The 21,143-nt window shown below is 41.4% G+C and overlaps 1 protein-coding gene across 4 annotated transcripts in view; it reads right to left on the bottom strand.

The window, feature by feature from the left end:
- WASHC2A (WASH complex subunit 2A) overlaps positions 1 to 21,143 on the bottom strand; it is a 62,317-nt gene that overhangs the window by 25,598 nt on the left and 15,576 nt on the right. For 3 of the 4 annotated variants that reach the window (XM_058697008.1, XM_058697010.1, XM_058697011.1), the window contains exons 7-19: positions 20,393 to 20,451; positions 19,124 to 19,171; positions 16,389 to 16,499; positions 15,531 to 15,612; positions 14,913 to 14,984; positions 14,084 to 14,202; positions 13,574 to 13,631; positions 12,242 to 12,301; positions 11,684 to 11,860; positions 8,862 to 8,989; positions 7,224 to 7,310; positions 3,905 to 4,006; positions 2,249 to 2,380 (exon numbers count right to left, since the gene is read on the bottom strand). In XM_058697008.1, coding sequence (XP_058552991.1) covers positions 2,249 to 2,380; positions 3,905 to 4,006; positions 7,224 to 7,310; positions 8,862 to 8,989; positions 11,684 to 11,860; positions 12,242 to 12,301; positions 13,574 to 13,631; positions 14,084 to 14,202; positions 14,913 to 14,984; positions 15,531 to 15,612; positions 16,389 to 16,499; positions 19,124 to 19,171; positions 20,393 to 20,451 — 1,235 coding nt within the window. The remainder of the gene's footprint in view (positions 1 to 2,248; positions 2,381 to 3,904; positions 4,007 to 7,223; positions 7,311 to 8,861; positions 8,990 to 11,683; positions 11,861 to 12,241; positions 12,302 to 13,573; positions 13,632 to 14,083; positions 14,203 to 14,912; positions 14,985 to 15,530; positions 15,613 to 16,388; positions 16,500 to 19,123; positions 19,172 to 20,392; positions 20,452 to 21,143) is intronic. The other variant, XM_058697009.1, reaches the window with a different exon arrangement.

The raw sequence follows: 21,143 nt of genomic DNA, 5'->3' as shown, positions 1-21,143 counted from the left end.
GACTATTTATTAGTAGTTAAGTTTCTGGAGAGTCCAAAGTTATATGTCAATTTTCAACTGCGCAGGAAGTCAGTACCCCTAAATTCCCACATTGTTCAAAAGTCAATTTTGTTTTCATTTTCCCTAAATCATTATAATACTGTGGTAGGAAAATTTCCACTTATGGTTGCCCATTACTATAAGGAGAGCAACGACTAACAATGCTAGGAAGAAAAAAATTGAAAATCCATGATAAATTCTGTTGGAAGAGAAAAAGCAAATGATGTTGTGTCATTTTAAATTACTTCCAATAGAAAACATTGATATAGCTACAGTTTCTCCATCCACATCATACCCTCATAATTTTCTTACAATGTTAAAATAAAGAGCAATTATTGTAATGCTAGAAGATTTTTAGTATGTTTTAGTTTATTTTTGAGAGAGACAGAAAGAGAAAACATACATACAAGCAGGGAAGGCACAGAGAGAGATGGGGACAGAGGATCTGAAGCAGGCTCTGTGCTGACCAGAGACAGCCCGACGTGGGGCTCAAATTTACGAACCATGAGATCATGACCTGAGTGAAGTCAGACGCTCAACCAACTGAGACACCCAAGCACCCCAGGGAGATCTGTAATGCTCAGGGTTTTGTTTTTTTTAATTTTTAAAAATGTTTTATTTATTTTTGAGAAAGCATGGGGGGGGAAGGGGCAGAAAGGGGAGAGGGGGGACAGAGGATCCAAAGCAGGCTCTGCACTGATAGCAGCAAGCTCAATGCAGGGCTTGAACTCACAAACCGTGAAATCATGACTTGAGCCAAAGTCAGATACTCAACCAAATAAGCCATCCAGATGCCCCAAATGCTCAGGGTTTTTAAAGACTTTTTCTGTACAGCTAAATTAGCAGCTAAACCATATTCACTAGTGACTTTGCTAACTTGTATCTAGATAGCAAATGAAAAATATTAAGACTCATATAAAAGGGGTGGGTGCCTAAGTAGCTCAGTCGGTTAAGCATCTGACCTCGCCTCAGGTCATGATCTCGCGGTTTGTGGATGTGAACCCCATTTCGGGTTCAGTGCTGACAGCTCAGAGCCTGCAGCCTGCTTCAGATTCTGTGTCTCTCTCTTTCTCTGCCCCTCCCCCTCTTATGCTCTGTTATCTCTCTCGCAAAAATAAACACTAAAAAAAAATAAAAAATAAAAAAAGACTCATAAAAAAGAAGTTAAGCTTGCATAAATATTACATGTCTAGCTATAATTCTTGATTAATGAAACATAAGGATCATTTAACAATATAAAATAAGGCCTAGGGGTGCCTGGGTGGCTCAGTCAGTTAAGCATACAACTCTTGATCTTGGCTCAGGTCATGATCTTACGGTTCATGAGATTGAGCCCTATGTTGGGCTCTGTGCTGACAGCATGGAGCCTGCTTGGGATTCTCTCTCTCCCTCTCTCTCTCTCTGCCATTCTCTTGCATGTGCGTGTACTTTCTCTCTCAAAAATAAATAAAAAAAATTTTTTAAGTAAAATAAAATAAGGCCTAACTCATGTGAATTAGCATATGTTATAATTTGAGGGGCATACTTACTTTATTCTCAACTGTCATGAAAACATTAACTTTTAACTAAATACCTTTCTTCCAGAAAAAGAAGAGACAGTTTTGTGAACATAGTCTTTGGTAACTGAACTTCACTGGATATAAAACAGGTAGGGGCGCCTGGGTGGCGCAGTCGGTTAAGCGTCCGACTTCAGCCAGGTCACGATCTCGCGGTCCGTGAGTTCGAGCCCCGCGTCAGGCTCTGGGCTGATGGCTCGGAGCCTGGAGCCTGTTTCCGATTCTGTGTCTCCCTCTCTCTCTGCCCCTCCCCCGTTCATGCTCTGTCTCTCTCTGTCCCAAAAATAAATAAAAAACGTTGAAAAAAAAATTAAAAAAAAAAAAATAAAACAGGTAGAAAAAGAAAATATTTAGCAGCTGTAACTTTTTTTTTTTCAATTTTTATTTATTTATGAGAGAGAGAGAGAGAGAGAGCGCACACGAGTGGGGGAGGGACTGAGAGGGAAGGAGGCACAGATTCTGAAGCAGGCTCCAGGCTCTGAGCTGTCAGCATAGAGGCCAATGCAGGGCTCAAACACACAAACCATGAGATCATGACCTGAGCTGAAGTCAGACGCTTAACGCTTAACCACCCAGGCGTCCCAGGATAGCTGTAACTCTTAAATCCCATCAAACAACCTCCTGCTCTTCTCCAGGAGAAACTTGCAACCCACCTCCTCATCACTGCTGAACAATAAGGCAGATGCTTTCTTTCTGGAGGGCTCAGAAGGCTTTGCTTTCTCTTGGCTCTGAGTTAGAAGAGATGATGTCTGCTTCTTAGCAGCTGTTGCCCCAAAAAGATTATCCTAGAAAAACAAATGACAGAAGAGTATGACAACTTCATACACATAAAACAAAACACTTCGATCTTCCATGTCAAATTGTTAGAGAATAAATCTCTAGTCAGGTACAGAATATGTATAACACCTTGGAGAGACAAAAAAATCACAAAATGCCAGTAAATCCCACTTCTCTCTTATGTATATCCCTAAAATAACAGTCTACTATCTTCTCTCACTGTATTCTCCATTCACAGAAGGGAAACAGACCACATGGAACTCAAAGGCAAAACACTTGGGAAGGAGCAGGAGGAGGGTAACTTGAGGATAAGAACACAGAACGAGGAGGAAATCTGGCCCCACTCAGGCCCGCTGTGGGTGGGCCCTGTATGTTCATTAGGGAGACCAGTACAACCTGTGTGGCAGCCAACAACTTGGACCTTTCTATGAATTAGAATCCAGAGCAATGGATTATTAACAATAAAGAGAAATAGGGAGCTCTTTCCACTCTTCCATACCTACTGAAGTCACACACCTGGGACAAAGGGAAGGCATGACTTGTGTTTCTGGTTAATTTTAAAAAGACAACACAAATTTAAGAAATAATTTACCAGATATAATCACTGGCCTACTGAAGAGCTGATTCTCATAGGTTGAATGGCATTTGCCAAGTTTTGTATAGTCAGGCATTCCCAAAGTATCTATTAAGGTATTTTCACTAAGGTAATAGAAACAAAATCATCAGAGGGCCTGAACCCAAGTTAGAAGAACACTCTCAACAATATACTACAGCAGGTGAATAATCCTGATATGTAAAAATTCAATGAAAGGAGACTTTAAGCAGGGTAGAGTATGGGAAAATAAGGAAAGGCCGTGCCAAAAATGAACTGGCATCCAATGGGGATACTAACGACAAGAGCTAATATTTCTGATGTGCCAGGTACACTGTCAAGAGCTGTACATTAGTTGTGTCGGCTGCTACAATGACCTTATACTCTATTAAGCTATATAAGGTTCAGGAGGTTGAAGTTACTTGCCCAAGGTCCCTGACTTGCAAGTGAAAGCAGGGGTCTGGTGCCAAAGCCCATGAGCTTGGCCACGGCACAGTACTGCATAAGAGGGAAGATTTGGTTTGTCTTCCCTCTTATTTCTTTCCCCCACTTTGCTCTCTCATGCAGGGTAGGAAAGAAAAACAAGGTGAGGACATGCATTTTCTCCTATTCCTGCTTTGTCCAAGACGTTGTGGATCGCTGCGTATAACAAAGATCCATCCTCTATATTTCTTACAGGTAGATTTTTAAAATGAAATCTACAAAGCCTTCCACAAGAGCTGGGCCAAGAATCTAATGTCCTGCCCATTGTACAACTAAGAGGACTCAAGGAAGGAATCACTGAGACAAAAACTAAATATTTTTGTTATGTGAGCCTCGGATAATTTGCCTCCCTATCACCTTGTTCTACTGTATGAGCCTCTGACTAGAAATCTACATCAGCAATGGTTTTCTACTCCTCAAAAACTTATTTATCTTGCACTACAGTAACAATGTTTACCTCTTCATCTTCATCATCAAAAAGCGAGACCGATGTGGGGAGTTTGCTAGGCAGGAGAGATGCGTCTTTTGACTGACTCACATTTTGTGAAGAAAACAAATCCTGTTGGATCAAGATTAAAGTTCCTGGTTAACAAGACAGACCACATTCTTTGAAGTATCAATTAAACATAAAACATTGAAGACTATAATATAATGGCTGCGTGAGTCTAGGTCTCTTCGTGACAGAGAAAGTGGCTGAGAACACGTGTCAGTTTCTCCTAGCAGAGTGCAGCACAGAACCCACATGTGAGAAAGATGATGCCACCATAGAACTCCAGGTGGCCTCACTGGAGGTTTCTATACTCCCACGTGGACATTTTCCAATCAATCTCTTATTGTGCTAAAAAAGTAGCAAAGACTTCCTTTTTTTGTCCTAAGAATCAGAATGATGAAACAGATTCAATACTGGAAATAGAGCTAGATTCCCAAATTACTGGATTTAGGACTTTGTTTTATTTACTAACACCCTCTTCTCCTCTTAGAAGAGTATTACACTGTTTCTTTCAAATAAATACGAATTCATATTTTATTTTAAAATGTTTGGTATTCTACTTGAACTATAGCTAAGAGATTTTGCAAAAGATCTTGTAGACTCTAAAAAACTTCCAAAATGTGGTGGTGTCAGCCTATGATACAAACTGAGCTGCATGAATTAGAAACATAAAATGGGACACCTATTCCCTTAGGACAGGAACGTGAATACACAAGAGCCAGACAATTAAATAGCACAAGAACATAGTTTCTAAGACCTCTCTGGATAATTTCTTTTTATTATGGAATCCACATCTACTCTCAAACATAGACCTAAAGATTTCATTAACTGAGAAGAACTCTTCTCGGCCCAATGGACTCGCCTGGACCCCATGGAGTTCCACGGGTTGGCTGAGGTAAAGAGACCACATAGGGGAAGCTACAGGCTCCCACACCTCTCCTGCATTTTACACACTAGCAAGATTGCATTTCAGGAAAGATTTCACTGCACTGCTTCACTTTTTCTTGCCTAGGCACTCTGATAGTACCCAATAAAGACAATCTATGACTGTGTACATGGAACAAAGGCTTTGGTGGTGGTTATGAAACCTGTCTGCAAATTCTTTTATACTCCTGCCATCAACAAGTGGAGTCTGCATTCCTGCTCTTAAACCCTGGCGGGCCTTTGTGACTGCCTCAATAATGCTGCCATCCAAGGCTAGGTTACAAAAAGCAACACAGCCTCTGCACAGCTCTCTGGGGAATCTCACCTTGAAGCCCTGCGCCACCCCTGAGAACCCACATTCCCTGAAGCTGCCATGCTAGGAGACCACATGGAGATAGAGAGGGGTGCCCCGAGAGCCCCAGCTGTCTGAGTCTTTCTCACCCAGGTACCAGACGTATGAGAGGATTCTCAGCCCAGCCACCTTCAGACTGGAAGCATGTGAGAGACCCTAAGTGAAAAGCACCTAGCTGAACCCAGTCCACTTCTAGAACCGTAAGAGATCATAAAACTTACTGGGGTTGTCAGCTACTAAGTTTTGGAGTGATTTATCTCACAGTAATAAGGAACTGGAACACCTTTTAAGTCACGGAAATTGCTCACATTTGGTTTCTTCATGTAATTGACAACTATTTGTTGGCTTCTCAAGTGCCAAGCACTAGTCTAGGTGTATGAGGAGGAAACAAAATGTCCTGCTCTCATGCAGCTCATTCTAGCTTATTCTCAGCTTATCTGAGATAACCCACAAGCACATAAGAAGTGTCACACGGCAACACATACCGTGAAGCACAGAACGGAAGAGAGGGCAAGGAGTGCAGCATGGCACATGCTAGCAGGTTTGTAATCATGCAAAGGGCCATTGGGGGAGACCTCAAAAAAGAACTATAGAAAGTAAGGAAGCAAGGCATCCAGTTTCTGGGAACAGCACTCCCAGAGAGCAGGGGTCAGTGTGGTTGTGCTTGATGAGCAGGAGGCTGGGAGTGTGGATGAGACCAGAGTGTGAGGCCCCAACATGCCGTGCCGATGGGTCAGGAGTTTGGCTTAACTGGAGTCTGGTTAATTCCTATCTTCTGTACACTGGCCGTCAATGAAATATAAGCCTCACAGGTTTTATTTACATCACTGGCAATCACTCCACTTCCAAAGATTTGTTCGTCCATCCTAGCTGTTAGTGCAAAGTAATCGTAAGAGCTTACACCAGAGTTTACAATTTCCTGAAATTACATGTAAATTTCTGCCGTGTCCACACATTTTTCTGTGAAGAGGATTTGTTACATTCTAAGACAGGTCTCTGATCCCCTAAAGGCCTAGCCTAAAATTCGTTCTCAAAGAACCTAGGCCTGTGAGAGTCAGATAAAGCAGTGACACTTCTGAGAGCTGATGCTGTTACACTGGAAAGAGGTTTCTAGGCGGGAGCCTGTGAGGACCGAGGCTGGCAGCAAGCACTGCCCGCCCACACTGTTCCTGGTCATAAGAGGCTATGCCAGAATACATAACACTATGGCACTACGCCCACTACTCAGTGAGACTACTGAAAAGAAAATGGTATGTCGATTCCTGTAAAAGCATCTCACTCATTGTGGATCAACAAAGAGCCTTCAATTTGAGCCTCCTGAACAGAGTATTTTCCTCCCATGAGATGTACTGGATTCAACACCACTAAGAGTGAAAAGCATCACTCTAAACATGAGTTTTCAAGATATTAATTTCAGGGGCGCCTGGGTGGCTCAGTCGGTTAAGCAGCCGACTTCGGCTCGGGTCATGATCTCGCGGTCCGTGAGTTCGAGCCCCATGTCGGGCTCTGTGCTAACAGCTCAGAGCCTGGAGTCTGTTTTAGATTCTGTGTCTCCCTCTCCCTGGCCCTCCCCCATTCATGCTTTGTCTCTCTCTGTCCCAAAAATAAATAAACGTTAAAAAAAAAAAAAACCTAAAAAAAAAATTTAAAAAAACAGATATTAATTTCAAAGAAAGAACTACAATACTTGATAAAACGTCTTACACATCTACTGACAAAATCCTCGTTCAGAAATAGTTTCAGGACACCTGGGTGGCTCAGTTGGTTCAATGTCCAATGTCAGCTCAGGTCATGATCTCACGGTGCGTGAGTTCGAGCCCCGCATTGGGCTCTGTGCTGACAGCTCAGAGCCTGGAGCCTGCTTCAGATTCTGTGTCTCCCTTTCTCTCTCTCTGTCCTTCCCCTACTTGTGCTCTGTCTCTCAAAAACAATAAATGTTAAGAAAAAAAAATAATTTCTAATGTCATACCCAAGGACTAATTCCCAGAACTAAGAAAGAGAATTCCTTACCTCAGAGTCCTCTTCGTCTGAAAATAAACCTTTTTGAGTCTTTGTTTCTGACAAGGGCTTGGGACTTTTGTTGGAAGGTTGGGTAACCTTTGATGGGGAAAAAAAAACAAAAACAAAAACCTGAGAGTTAACAAGAGAACTGGAAAGGAGGGCTTATTCACACGTTCACGTAGAAAACACTCTGAGTCTCTGCTAGGATAAAGCACTAGGCCGTGTGCCAAGGGAATAACGATGCTGTGGACCTAAAACGTGTATCAAATTTGTACAAAGAATTAATGCAAAAGAAGTTTCACAAGAAAGAATTTAAAAACTGGTATAAGTTAGGAAAGAAGACAGAAATAGCTCCCTGATAAATCTTTCAGGACAAAGCCTGGATGCAGGAGATAGTACAGGCACGGACACTGCAAACAGAGGGAACCGCATGAGAAGAGAACAAGTTGAGACAGAGGGCACATCTGTTGGATCAACAGACTGGGGTAGAACAGACTGCCTACCTACAGTGCGCAAATGCCACATGTATGACTGGAGCCAACATAGGAAGGTAGGCCACCCTAGGAGCCTGCTGGGTTCTGAATGCTGGGACCTAGGTGGTCAGCAGTGGGAAGGTGAGGGTTTCACAGTGAGGACACACAAGATGTGCTTTAGAAAGAGGATGGATCAGGGGCGCCTGGGTGGCTCAGTCGGTTCAGCGTCCGACCTCGGCTCAGGTCATGATCTCACGGTTCGTGAGTTCGAGCCCCGCATCGGGCTCTGGGCTGACGGCTCAGAGCCTGGAGCCTGTTTCAGATTCTGTGTCTCCCTCTCTCTCTGCCCCTCCCCCATTCATGCTGTCTCTCTCTGTCTCAAAAAGAAATAAACATTAAAAAAATAAAAAAAATAAAAAAAAAAAAAAAAAAAAAAAAGAAAGAGGATGGATCAGGGCACCTGGCTCGATCAGTCAGAAGACCATGCGACTCTTGATCTTAGGGTCGTGAGCGTGAGCCCCACAATGGAAGTAGAGATTACTTAAAAATAAGTAAATGAATCAAGTTTAAAAAAGGAAGAAGGGAACAGGAGGGGAGGGGAGGGGAGGGAAGACAGATCTAACCATGGAAGATACTAAGGAAAGGGACAGCAGCCAAAAGAGCTTTAAAGCTGATGGGGATGCATCCGGTTGGCCAAATACAGTTTCATTTCAGTATCAAAAAAACAAAAAACAAAAAACACCAAAAAACAAACAAAATGATGCTAATAGTTTATAATAGGTTGAATAGCATCCATGATCCTATGGGGATAACTAAAAAAGCAGGAAAGAGGGAGAGAAAGCTCTTCTGTTTTGTTTGGAAAAATGTCAGCTAATGTAGAAGAAAGGAGAGAATTGGAAAAACATCCTTTGGTACCCCTTAACGTGATTCAGGAAAAGATCATCAATAGATCATCCAACAAAGTGCTCAAATCCAACAAGTGCTCAATCTAGGTGGTAGGCGTTTGGGTGTTCACTGTATTCTTCTTTCACCTTTGCTGGATGTTGCACGATCTTAAGACACCATACACTTGAAAGGAAACACCACTTCCCTCTGGGTTCCAGATGAATTAACAAGATGTCCCAGGACAACACTTAACAAGAATTAACTACATTAAGTCTTCTTTCCCGCTCACCTTTTTTTCTGCCCTTGCTTTTTTTTCATCTGTCTGATTCACAGTGGCTTCTGGCAAAGCAGCTGCTTTTTCTTTGAACAGGTCTCCTTCCTCGTCATCAAAGATACTGGCAGTGGATTTGACTTTGTCTTTAGAAAAGATACCACGGCACAAAATTATACTAAGGTCAAAAATCCCACCACTAAATTCACAGATTAAAAGTCCTCCCCGGGGTGTCTGGGTGGCTCAGTTGGGTAAGCGGCTGACTTCAGCTCAGGTCATGATCTTGCAGTCCATGAGTTCGAGCCCCGCATCGGGCTCTGTGCTGACAGCTCAAAGCCTGGAGCCTGCTTTGGATTCTGTGTGTCCCTCCCTCTCTGCTCCTCCCCTGCTTGTGCTCTCTGTCTCTCAAAAATAAATAAATGTTAAAAAAATTTTTTTAATAAAGTAAAAAAAAAAATCCTTCCCTCCCAAGAAGTAAATAGAAAATTATTTTTTTTTTATTAGTTATGAAGCAATTTGAAGTGGATTACATTGGATTTTTTAAAGAACACAAAAGAGCCCAAATGAAACACAGGACCAACGATTTAACCACCTGGCTCATACACTCATCCAAGCAGCCAGCATCTTATGCTTAGAGTAGCTTGGACTAGCATAAAAGGTAAATAGAGACCTAAAGAAAGAAAGATTATTTAAGAAGCAATCACCCCAAAAAAAAAAAAATTGGGGGGTGGGGGGGGGCACTTGGGTGGTTCAGTTGGTTAAGCATCCGACTCTTGATTTTGGTTCAGGTCATGATCTCAGTCATGAGATGGAATCCCATGTCGGGCTCTGCGTTGGGCATAGAACCTGCTTGGGATTCCCTCCACCCCAGCCTTTCCTTCTGCCCCTCCCCTGCTTCCATGCCCTCTCTCTCACACTCTCGCTCCCTCTCAAAAATAATAATAATAATTAAACAACAACAACAAAAGAAGCAACTGTCCTAGGAATCTGTGAAGTGAGGGTTGACTCCTCTTTGTAAAAAATCAAACTACTGGGGTGCCTGGCTAGCTCAGTCAGTAGAGCATGTGGCTGTTGATCTCATGGTTATGAGTTCAAGGCCCATGTTGGGTGTAGAGATTACCTAAAAATAAAATCTTTAAAAAATAATAATAAATAAATAAAAATTAAAAGTCAATCTACAGGGGCATATAAAAGCAAATACTACTGGACTCTCCCCCATAACTCCACCTGCCCACCCAAACAAGACAACCACTGGGAACACACACATCTAATTCCCCCAGAGGATATGCTAGCATACTCACTTTAGTGATTCACAGGTAAGGCTATAAATGACAACATGATTCTAATAATAGGTCTTAGAATTTATGTTTTTCACTTAATCTGCCTAGGGAATCTTCCCATGTTAACATATACAAACTTCATTCTTTTTAACACTTTACCGAATTCCACTAAACAAGAGAACCGTAATGTAACCGAGGGATGAGCACCTGGGGAGTTTCTGACCTTTCACTACCAGGAGCACTGGTGCACTGATTGAGCTGTGCATCACTGAAAGGAGGACATTGATTTGTGAACGTCCCAGGGGAGCGGCAGCTGCCAACTTACTTGTGACTCTTAATCAGTTCTCAGTGATAACCCACTAAGTGAGAGCCCTCCCAGACCAAGATAGGCACCAGCTTTAATCACTTTCATTTTAGTTGGCCTAGATCTCAGTGTGTTATGCGTCCGTTTGCACTCTTTCTGTAATAAGCAGGTGGTTATTTCCCTCAGGTTTCTTCTCCTATCCTTACTTCTCACAGCCACCCCTGGAAAAGGAGCTAAGTCCAGGAAACATGCTTCTCACTGAATCCTGGTTCATCTAGTCTTATAAGACAGAGTCCTCATGTTGCTGGAAACTGTGTGCACCTAGTAGTTTATCCTTCTTTTCTGGAAAAACACCAAGTGTGACCCACAGACCAGCAATCTCTGCCCACCAGGGAGCCTGTTAGAAATGTACAATCACAGGCCCCAGCCCATACCCACTGCATCTGAATCTGCATTCTGACAAGAGTCCCAGGAGACTCACCTGCACATAAATGAGCAAATAATTTAGGAGAGAGACTTCGTGAAAAGACAGGCTTAAATTTGAGGGGAGAAGAAAGGAGAGTGCCAAAGTGGCCAAGGGGCTGAAAACCCTGCCATACAAGAAAAGATCAAGGATATGTAGGCTTTCTGGCCAGAGAGGCTGGGAACTGAACAGCTAACATGTGGCATTCTGGCATATAATTTACTAAGTGCTGCCAGAAGAAAGTGTGATTAAAGCTTTGTAATTCCAGGGGTGCCTGGGTGGCTCAGTCAGTTAAGCATCCAACTTCAGCTCAGGTCACGATCTCACAGTTCGTGGGTTTGAGCCCCATGTCGGGCTCTGTGCTGACAGTTCAGAGCCTGCTTCGGATTCTGTGTCTCCTTCTCTCTGCCCCTCCCCTGGTTGCGTGCTCTCTCTCTCTCTCTCTCTCAAAAATAAATAAATATCAAAAAAATAAATAAATAAAATAAAAACTTTGCAATTGCAAAGATCACAACTAGAAATCTTCAGCAGGTATTACAGGGGAACAGATTTCAGCTCTCCATGAAGCAGATAATCCTAGTAATTAGTTTCCAAAGCAGGAAAGATTGGTTGATAAAACAGAGACTTCTAAGGCACCATGACTCCTGCAGCAGAGATGAAGCTCTGTGGCAGGAGGGCTTGAGGAGGGACCCTGGCACGGCAGGACACAGACAACAGGACAAGCTTTATGCCCTTTTCCGGTCAACATTCTTTCCCTAGCTGAATTCCCAGAAAAAGAGGCTGGACCAGGTACCTGTCTTGGAAGGTTTGCTGCTGGAGGATGCCGAAAAGAAGTCGTCATCGTCATCGTCATCATCGAAGAGGCCAGCAGGGGCTGGAGGGTACGGGCTTTTCCTTGGAGCAGGCTGCTCAGGCTTCTGTGGTTCCTTCAGTGATGGAACAGAGGTGGCACCGAACACATCAGTGTCTCCTGTGGGTGGAGGGACAGGGCAGCCATAGCTGTGAGCTGGTGTGTGTGGGTCCCCTGGCTTTACAGGGAAAAAAAAAGGACCACCCACCAAGAACATTTAGCTTCCATTCATCCCCAAAATACATTAATAGGACCCAGTCATCCCCATCCTTTACTGCTACAGAACATCCCACGATGCAAATCACCTGGTCACTGAAACACAAGTCCAAGGCCACTGACTTCTAAGAGAATATGAGCTAACACCAGTAAATGAGCTCTTCCCATAGGCTATTTGTTGCCCTCCGAACCGCCTCCTCTCCAGCAAGCAGTTAGATGACAGTTTTAAAAATGACAAAACAGTACTTATTTGCTTTTTAAAAAAGAAACTCTAAATTAGGGTACCTAAAAATACAGAAACAGCTCCTGCTGGGATTTTCTTTCCGGGTTTGGAGGATGAAGACACTAAAAATGAGAAAGAAAAAAATAACCGTTTCAGAAAAGATGACTTTTCTTGTTAAATGTACCTAAAATATGTGCAACACAATACGCAGCTAAGTGGAGACCTTTTAAAACTAATTTTTCCCAAAAGCGCCATTTTAAAACTCCTTAGCTTTAGCTTATTCTTCTACCAGCATTACTTTTTTATTGGCGTTAACATAATCTAAGCTGTGATTCCCTTGGACGATCACTCTGATCAAACAATAGCAGTGGGGTTAGTTGGGGAAGCCAAGGAAGGGGTGGGTAGAACACAACAGGGAAGGCAGAAGCAGAGCAAGCCGGGCTCCTTAACAGTTTCGCCTCTATCCATTCCAGTTGGAGAACAAACAAGTAGAAAGAACAGCAGAAAACGTGAGACATCAACAAAAAGCATGAAGACAGTAACAGTAAAGAGAGAAACTAGCATCCACTGATGCTGAGAAGTGGAGGGCAGGCAGCAGGACATCAAGCCAGCCAGTGTCACAGCAAGTCCAAAATCTGATGACTGATGGCCCAAGGAGACCGCTCACTTCACATAACTAAGTCCCAGTTCCTAAGAACTACCACATGCCTAATGAAATAAAATTTGTTAAGTTTTTTTTTTTCCCTTTTCACGGGTGCTCCACAGAGGATTCTGACGCACACCAGACTATGGAATTAATGACCTCCAACTTATATACAGAATTTTAGAAGTGTTTCTTTGAATTAAAGATGATTAGAGATGCCTGGGTGGCTCAGTCGGTTAAGCATCCAGCTCTCAGTTTCGGCTCAGGTCATGACCTCGCAGTTTCGCGAGTTCAAGCCCCCTGTTGGGCTCTGCACTGACAGTGCAGAGCCTGCTTGGGATTCTCTCTCTCTCCTTCTCTTTCTGCCCCTCCCCTGCTCACACTGTCTCTGTCTCTCTCAAAATAAATAAACATAAAAGACTACTGAATTAAACATGATTAAATTAAAATATCCTCAACACTGCTCAAGACTACTTTCCCTCTTTGACTTTTTATGAATTCTCCCCTAAGGAAGAGACAAAACCATGATGTTGGTTTATAAGTGGCACTTTTGGCTTTTCCAAGACATGAATTAGTCATTAGACATGAAAATTAGCTGCTTTTTACTAGACCAAGGCAAGCAGAACAGCTTCCTGCCTAACAAAGAAGCAAGGCCTGGGAACAACTTCAGGGGTTCCATCTCCTAATGAGAAGTAAACTGTCTTGGAAATCTGTTCCCGAACAAGAAGAGTCAGCCTAAATCCGAGCTCACCTGCATTAACAGAGCTTCGAGCTTCCTGATCCTGAGGGGCTTCCGTGAAGAGATCACTCTGGTTGTAATAAAGCATAGGACACAAAACTTCAAAAAAGCAGACGAAAATGTAGTTGCATTGTGGATTTCTAAAGAAAACTACCTCGTAAAGTTTAAAGATACATATTTACTGTCCTGCAAGAAATTCAATTCCAAAGTAAAGACTATGGCAAAATCAGACCCTTAAATGGTTTGGGCCTACCCAGGAACTAAAACACAGAAGAGGACAGCAAATAAGGTAAGAAACAACTCCTCGATCAAGTAAATTATTCATTATTAACACTCTCACATCTCTCTCCATCTCACACAGGACATCAGGGTACAGTATTTTCTCACTTTGTGATTCTTGGTTCAAAATCTCCCAAAATAAGAAAGTAGAAGCAACTTGCAATTAAGAAGCCATTTTTTTCATACCTAATTATAGACCCGTGACGCAACTATGGCGAGCTCCACTGATGACCACGGACTCACCTCCTCATCCTCATCATCAAAAAGTCCCTTCCCTCCACTGAACAGGCCACCTCGAGAGCCAAATGGAGAGAAATCTTCATCAGTCAGCTTGGGGGGTGCGAATAAGTTGTCCTCTTCGTCTAACAAGCAGAAAGGAATGTTTAGCAGGGACTGCTAAAGATGGGTTTGGAACGCAAATTCCCGAGGTCGACCTTTACAACATCGCCAAGCCTGGCCTGGAGTGTACCTAACCACATGTAACAAGAAGTACTTGAGTGCCAGCATTCTGAGGAATTTCAAACAAAAACTTATTAAGCAGTCCAATGAATCCCTTAAAAGGCTCTCTGGGTTCCCACCCTCAACTCCGTAAACGTCTGAAGCAAAATGAACTCCGTAAGTGATCTCTTTTGTCTAGGTCAGTTTCTCCGGAAGCAAGTACATGGTTCAATCACCTTCAGACCTATCTCACTGAGAATATGGGGGAAGCAAGGGCAGACTGAACAAAGATCTGTAGACTGACAATCAAGCAGGAATGTAATGCATGTCACTGTTAAATATAAAAGGGTCCAATATATTCTTTATCGAAAACAAACGCTAGAGATCCCTAGTTTCTATACTTCTGGAGAATTCTAGCTAATGATCGCTATAAAATAATTCAAATCCTTACGGCATTTTTACTCCACTTTCAACTCTCCTCCGAGCATCCCAAAGCACACTTTTAAATGCTTTGGGAATGAAAATAGAGAGAGACTCCATTTGTGAATATTCAAAATGGTATTCTACAAATTATGAAAGCGAATTCCTGAATCAAGAGCCTCCTAAAATAACACAATTGAGGGGAAAGACCTACCATCTGAGGGAGTTCTCCTGTCCTTCTTCTCCTTCAGTGTCTTCCGAGGTTTTCCTTCTCCTATGGACAAAACTTGAAGAATATTTCAGTTCCAACCACACTCAGCCTACCCTTAGTATTTATATACTGATGTTTTACACTTCTGTCATGCTCATGGCCCCTAAGTTAAGAGCAAGACATTCAACTCTGTGTCTCAGCTCCCCCAGAGTCCATGTACTTCAGTCAGCACCTTACACGGCAGGGACTCAAGCTGAACGAATTATTCTGATGTCTTTCCATCCTGTTAAATCACTACTTTATATGGTACATTTATATTTAGTCAAAATATAGGAGTAAATATTAAGCAAAAGATTCTTAATGTGGGGCCTGTGATTCTCCCGGGTTATCTATTAGTCCCCTGAAACTGCAAATAAAATGTTATACAGATGCGTACATATGCATTTTTCTTGCAGGGGGCGGGGAGGGGTCCACAATGTTTAATTTTCCAAGAGTCTGTAAACCAAAAAAAGGGTAAGCCTTTCATGCCTTAGTAAAATTAAACAGAGAAATCTGCTCTCAGTGAAGCCCCGCAGAGGGTCCTGCACTCGCCCACCGAGTTAACCCATGTCAAAAACGTACTTTGCTCTTCCACCTGGCTTGCAGCTTCCCCTTTGATTCGAGCCGCCAGCTCATCAGCAAATGATGTAGGTCGACTTTTTTTCTACACACAGAAAAGACCAAAGTATCACCTGTTTTTGGTAACACACAAACTAGCACAGTTTACTTGTAATAACTAACAAAATTATGTAAACAAAAGCAAAGGGACTAAACGGATTAAAAATTTAACTAAATGAATTTAAACATAGAGCACCCTATACAGATCACTTGAGGAACAGGACTCTTTCCATAGACATGCTCCTTGTTCCTTTTTTTTTTTTTAATTTTTTTTTTAGTGTTTATTTATTTTTGAGACAGAGAAAGACAGAGCATGAATGGGGGAGAGTCAGAAAGAGAGGGACACAGAATCCGAAGCAGGCTCCAGGCTCTGAGCCGTCAGCACAGAGCCCGACGCGGGGCTCGAACTCATGGACTATGAGATCATGACCTGAGCTGTAGTCAGATGCTTAACTGACTGAGCCACCCAGGCGCCCTCCCCCCCCCCTTTTTTTTTTCAGTACTTCACTTTATTACTAGAAGAGAGAGAGACAGAAAACTACTATGAGGAATAAGTGGGGGGGAAGGTAAGGAGTATTAGGGTCTTAAAACCTTGGAATCAAATAGATTTTTGAATGATCTAACTTATAAAATCCTAACAATTGGAAGAGAAAGTGATACTCGTACAGCAACTAGTAATACTCAACCATTATTTTCAAAAGTGTAAATGGAATTACAAATATGCAAAAAGAGACAGTTAGCAATAAAAATGACAATAAAAGTAATGAGTCCTCAGTGCCATTTCTAAAACCCTGCCAAGAGAGTGACTATGGTCTTTCTTACAGGTCTGGTATTTTCTTCAATGTCCTCAATATCTTCCTCCTCCTTCTCAGAGTCAGCGAAAATGTCACAACCATCATCGTCCTCTTCTTCGTCACTCATTTGTGCAGTGTGCTAGGAGGACAAACCATGAGATTAGAACTAGCAGATAAATAAGGTCATCAAGCTGAAAAAGAGATACTGTCACTCAACCTTAAGGCAAAATGGTGACAGCTTGTCAAATAAGGACGATGATGGTAATGCAGCAAAAGTCGAAGTAACAAATGTACTAAAACAAGTAACATACAAGATTTATTTTCAGCGTAAATACTGTACACAGAATGACGAACACTGAATATGTAAAATGTCCACCACTAGAGAAATAATAACCTAAATAAACATAGCCTTATCTTGATAAGAACACTAATCATTAAAAGCAGTAAGCTGTAACAACTGGAGAGGTGTCCACAACATCAACTGTAAAAAGTGCTAGATGAGAATCCCAGCAAGATACCCTGCCCACCCAACCCCAACACGGACCTCCTCTCTACTGACACAGATACATTTAAAAGCAAAGAAAAGCACTTTTCTTCCATCACATCAATTACCTCTGAAGAGTGTGAGAAGATGAGCACTAGAGGGCTCAAAGTAAGCTTTACCTGTTAAGTTATAATTTTTATAAAAGCAGCCACTGGTATGCATAATTTGTACAACTAAAAAAACATTTTTAAAAAATTGTTAATGTTTAAATCAATAAACTGTGCCAGGCACTATGCTGAAAGTACTTTATTGACTACTTTAATCTTCAGAACCCTGAGGTTAGCTGTGGCACATAAAACCAGTCTATCTTTAACAATACAAATACATGGTTAGGCCAACACTTTTTTTTTTTTTTAATTTTTTTTTTTCAACGTTTTTTATTTATTTTTGGGACAGACAGAGACAGAGCATGAACGGGGGAGGGGCAGAGAGAGAGGGAGACACAGAATCGGAAACAGGCTCCAGGCTCTGAGCCATCGGCCCTGAGCCTGACGCGGGGCTCGAACTCACGGACCGCGAGATCGTGACCTGGCTGAAGTCGGACGCTTAACCGACTGCACCACCCAGGCGCCCCTAGGCCAACACTTTTAATCACTATATTGTATTATTTAAAGGTCTGAATTTACAGGCATCTGGCTGGCTTAGTTGCTTACATGCAACTCTTCATCTCAGAGTTGGGAGTTCGAGCCCCCATTGTGTATAGAGATTACTTCAAAATCAAATCTTTAAAAATTTTTTCAAAATAAGCAAATAAATGTCTGAATTTATCAACCATATTAGTATGTTTTATAGAAATAAATATTGTCTAAAGACTGATTATTAAATCACCTCTGTGAATGGAAAATACAACTACCAACCAAAAAGGACTAAATCCTTCATTTGGTAGTTGAAAACGTTTGTGAAAAAATATGCCCCAATTAGGAAACTGAAGTGCAAACTGGGACTATCTCAAAATACCACTGTACGTATATTATGTTAGCAAAAATCACAATCCCAGTGCTGATAAGATTATGGGAAAATCAGTATGCATGATCAGTAATGAGAATAGTATCAAGAGCCTTTACTATAATTCTACACTATCTCATTCCTAAGGAAACAGTTCACATAAGCAAAGGATTTCTGCATATGGAAAGACATTCATGAATGCACTACTATCTCAAAAATAAAATCCTAGAAATAAACTATTTCCCATATAAATTTAGAGACTACAAAAGAGTCTGTAACTAAAAAGAGACTGTCGTCGTAACAGTACGCTTAAAAACACAGAGTTCACAAAGCAAATTATAAAGGTAGCTTAAAATTGTAAGAAAACACTCGTGATACATTAAAATTGCAGAAGATAAACTATGCATATTGTGAAAAAAATATGTCCTTAGAAGGGTATACAAAAATTAAGACAGCTATGGTGCAACTGTAGAATTAGATATTCATCTTTTGAGTGTTCCTTAACCTTACTGCTATATTATCCCAAATTATAAAATACAGGAAGAGGATTCAGGTGAAATAGTTCAGTTTGAGTAACTGGGCCTTCCTTTTTAGAGGCTCTGTTTCCCAATTTTTGTTTTTCACTTTTTTGTTTTCTAAGAAAAATGAAGATAAAGTATAAAGCAAAATTGAAAAAACAAAACAAAACCCAAGACGGTAGTTAACTTAAAAACATGAAATTCTTGGGGCACCTGGGTGGCTCAGTTGGTTAAGCATCCAACTTCAGGTCAAGTCATGATCTCACAGTTCATGAGTTCAAGCCCCACATCAGGCTCTGTGCTGACAGCTCAGAACCTGGAGCCTGCTTTGGATTCTGTGTCTCCCTCTCTCTCTCTGCCCCCTCCCCTGCTCGCGGTTGCTCTCTCTGTGTCTCTCTCTCAAAAATAAACATTAAAAAAATAAAAAAAATAAAAAAACACATGAAATTCTTGAAAGAAAATCAGCTTACTAATCCTTACTTTCTCATAAGTCATTCTAAAGTAATTTTTTTTATTTTTTTATTTTTTTATTTTTTTTTTAGTTCCAATATAATTAACATACAGTGTTACATCAGTTCCAGGTGTACAATAAAGTAATTCAACAATTCTATACATTACTCTGTGCAATCCCCTTCACCTCTTTCACCCATTCCCCAACCCAGCTCTCCTCCAAAGTAATTTTAGCATATATTTAGTATATATGCTATGCTTCGGTTAAAATTTAAAAGCAAAGTCACTTCAGTTCATGAGCCTTACCCGGTTTTGGTCATTGTCACTATGAGTGGCAAAATCTTCATCTGACTCCTTTAGGGGGAAAAAAAGCTGTGTTGTTAATACAGAATTTAGTCACAAGCACAGAAATGACCTCAGGCCTAAGTCTCCAGGGCACATCTATATTCGGTCTCTTTGTACTGATTACTGGTCCCCTGAAGTATCAGGGCGCAGATAAGGTGGACAGTAGGCAGTATCACCAAGAGTTGTTCCAGCTAACGTGGAACTTTTGTAGTTAATTTAAACATCTCTAACAATTTGCTGATACCTATGTGCGCTACCATTGCTAACCTCTGAATTTAAAGTCAGAGTGGCACATTTAACTAATTAAATTATCAAAAGTTGGTTTGTGTGATTTTACACTTTGGACTCTCCACTCTCTATATTCCATGTAGCAGAACTACTTCATCAGGCCCAGTAGGGGACTATCAGTGTTTCCTACCAGGAATTGGGTGAAGAGTTGCATCAATGGCTAAAAGCACAGGAATTCAGCTAATGACCACTTACAGCCAGATTTTTTAGGAAACCCTTATGTCCCACTGTGAAGTGTTTTGTTTGCAGGGCCAGTGGCAGGAGGGCGGGGGAGGGGGAATGTAGAAATAAGAGAAAAGGAGAAGAAAGGAGCATGCATACAATATTGTCTCCTTTTAGGAATTAACACTCAAGAACTGCTCTTCAAACATCAGTAACAAATATTCCATCTAAAGGAACAACCCCAGATACAACAGTGGTCAAGGTCCACAGATGCCAAGGTCCTAGAGCAGGAGTCAGATCATGCTCTGTGGCTATGAAGATGCTAGGACCAGCAGCAAAGTGAAAATGTAAGTGGATGCTTTAAGCATTCTTCTGGTCTAGGTTTTATAGTAAAAAAAAAAAAAAAAAAAAAAAAAAAAAAAAAGTTTAAAATGTGGTCTTTTCCCCTACAACTACTCAAAGATAGAACCAGGCAGATTCTACCAAAATATCCAAGGTGCCCCCCTTCAAAATATATTGGCAGGAAGAGGCTTTGGTGGGGAGGAGGGAGGAGAGAGAACAGTAAAAGGGATTAAAGCAGTTTTCCTTGCTTTTGTACACAAGACAAAAAGGAAACTCAGTCCCAAAAGGGGGGTGGGGGGAACACAGAATATGGTTTTACTATCGGTGTTAAAAAAATCTGTGCAAAGAGATTGCTAATTCACAAACATTTATTTAGCTTGCTAAACACACCCTAAGGTTCTTGCCCACCACGACCTGGAAACACCACGAAGCCCTTACCTCTTCTTCATTCTCTTCACTGTCTGCAATGCTGCCACGGTCGCTGCCTACTGACCCCTCTGGTTAGAAGAAACATAAAGGGTTATCACCCATATTAATAATAAAACATCCTTAGTTCCTTCTTAAAATCATAAACCACCATACATCAGCATCACCAAGATTTTGAGAAAAGAACCTACACAGACTAACTGTAATTAAAAGTATCTTCACTATAGTGAGGGATAAAACATCTACAGAGTCTTAAAAGATCTCCCCACAAGATACTTGTGAATTATAAAAAAAGTTAATGACCAAAGGAAAAAACTGGCCTGTATTCTTCAAAAATGTCAAAGCTGTAAAAAGCAAAGAAAGGCTGAGAAATTATATCAGACTAAAAGAAGACCAGAGATTTGACAACTATATGCAGTGAGTGATCCTGAACTGGAGCCTGGGCCAGAGGAAAAAAGAGCCTAGCCTATAAAGGACATAATTGGGACAGCTGGCAAAATTTGAAATACAACTGAGGATTAGCTAATAGTATTACATCCAGTAAAATTTCCTGACTTTGATAACACACTGTGGCTATATATGAGACTATTTTCAGTTTCAGAAAGTGTTTTCTATACAGAAATATTCTGGAGTACCAGGGCATGATGTCCGCACGATCTCTCTCAAGTAGATTCAGAAAAAAATATTATGTATATATAGAGAGAAAGAGCAAACAAATGTGATGGAATGTTAACAACTGGTAAACCTGGGTAAAGGGTATAGA

This window comes from Neofelis nebulosa, chromosome 13, assembly GCF_028018385.1.
Source record: "Neofelis nebulosa isolate mNeoNeb1 chromosome 13, mNeoNeb1.pri, whole genome shotgun sequence".
In the NCBI taxonomy this organism is placed as follows: Eukaryota; Metazoa; Chordata; class Mammalia; order Carnivora; family Felidae; genus Neofelis; species Neofelis nebulosa.
This window is presented reverse-complemented; position numbering and strand designations above follow the sequence as displayed.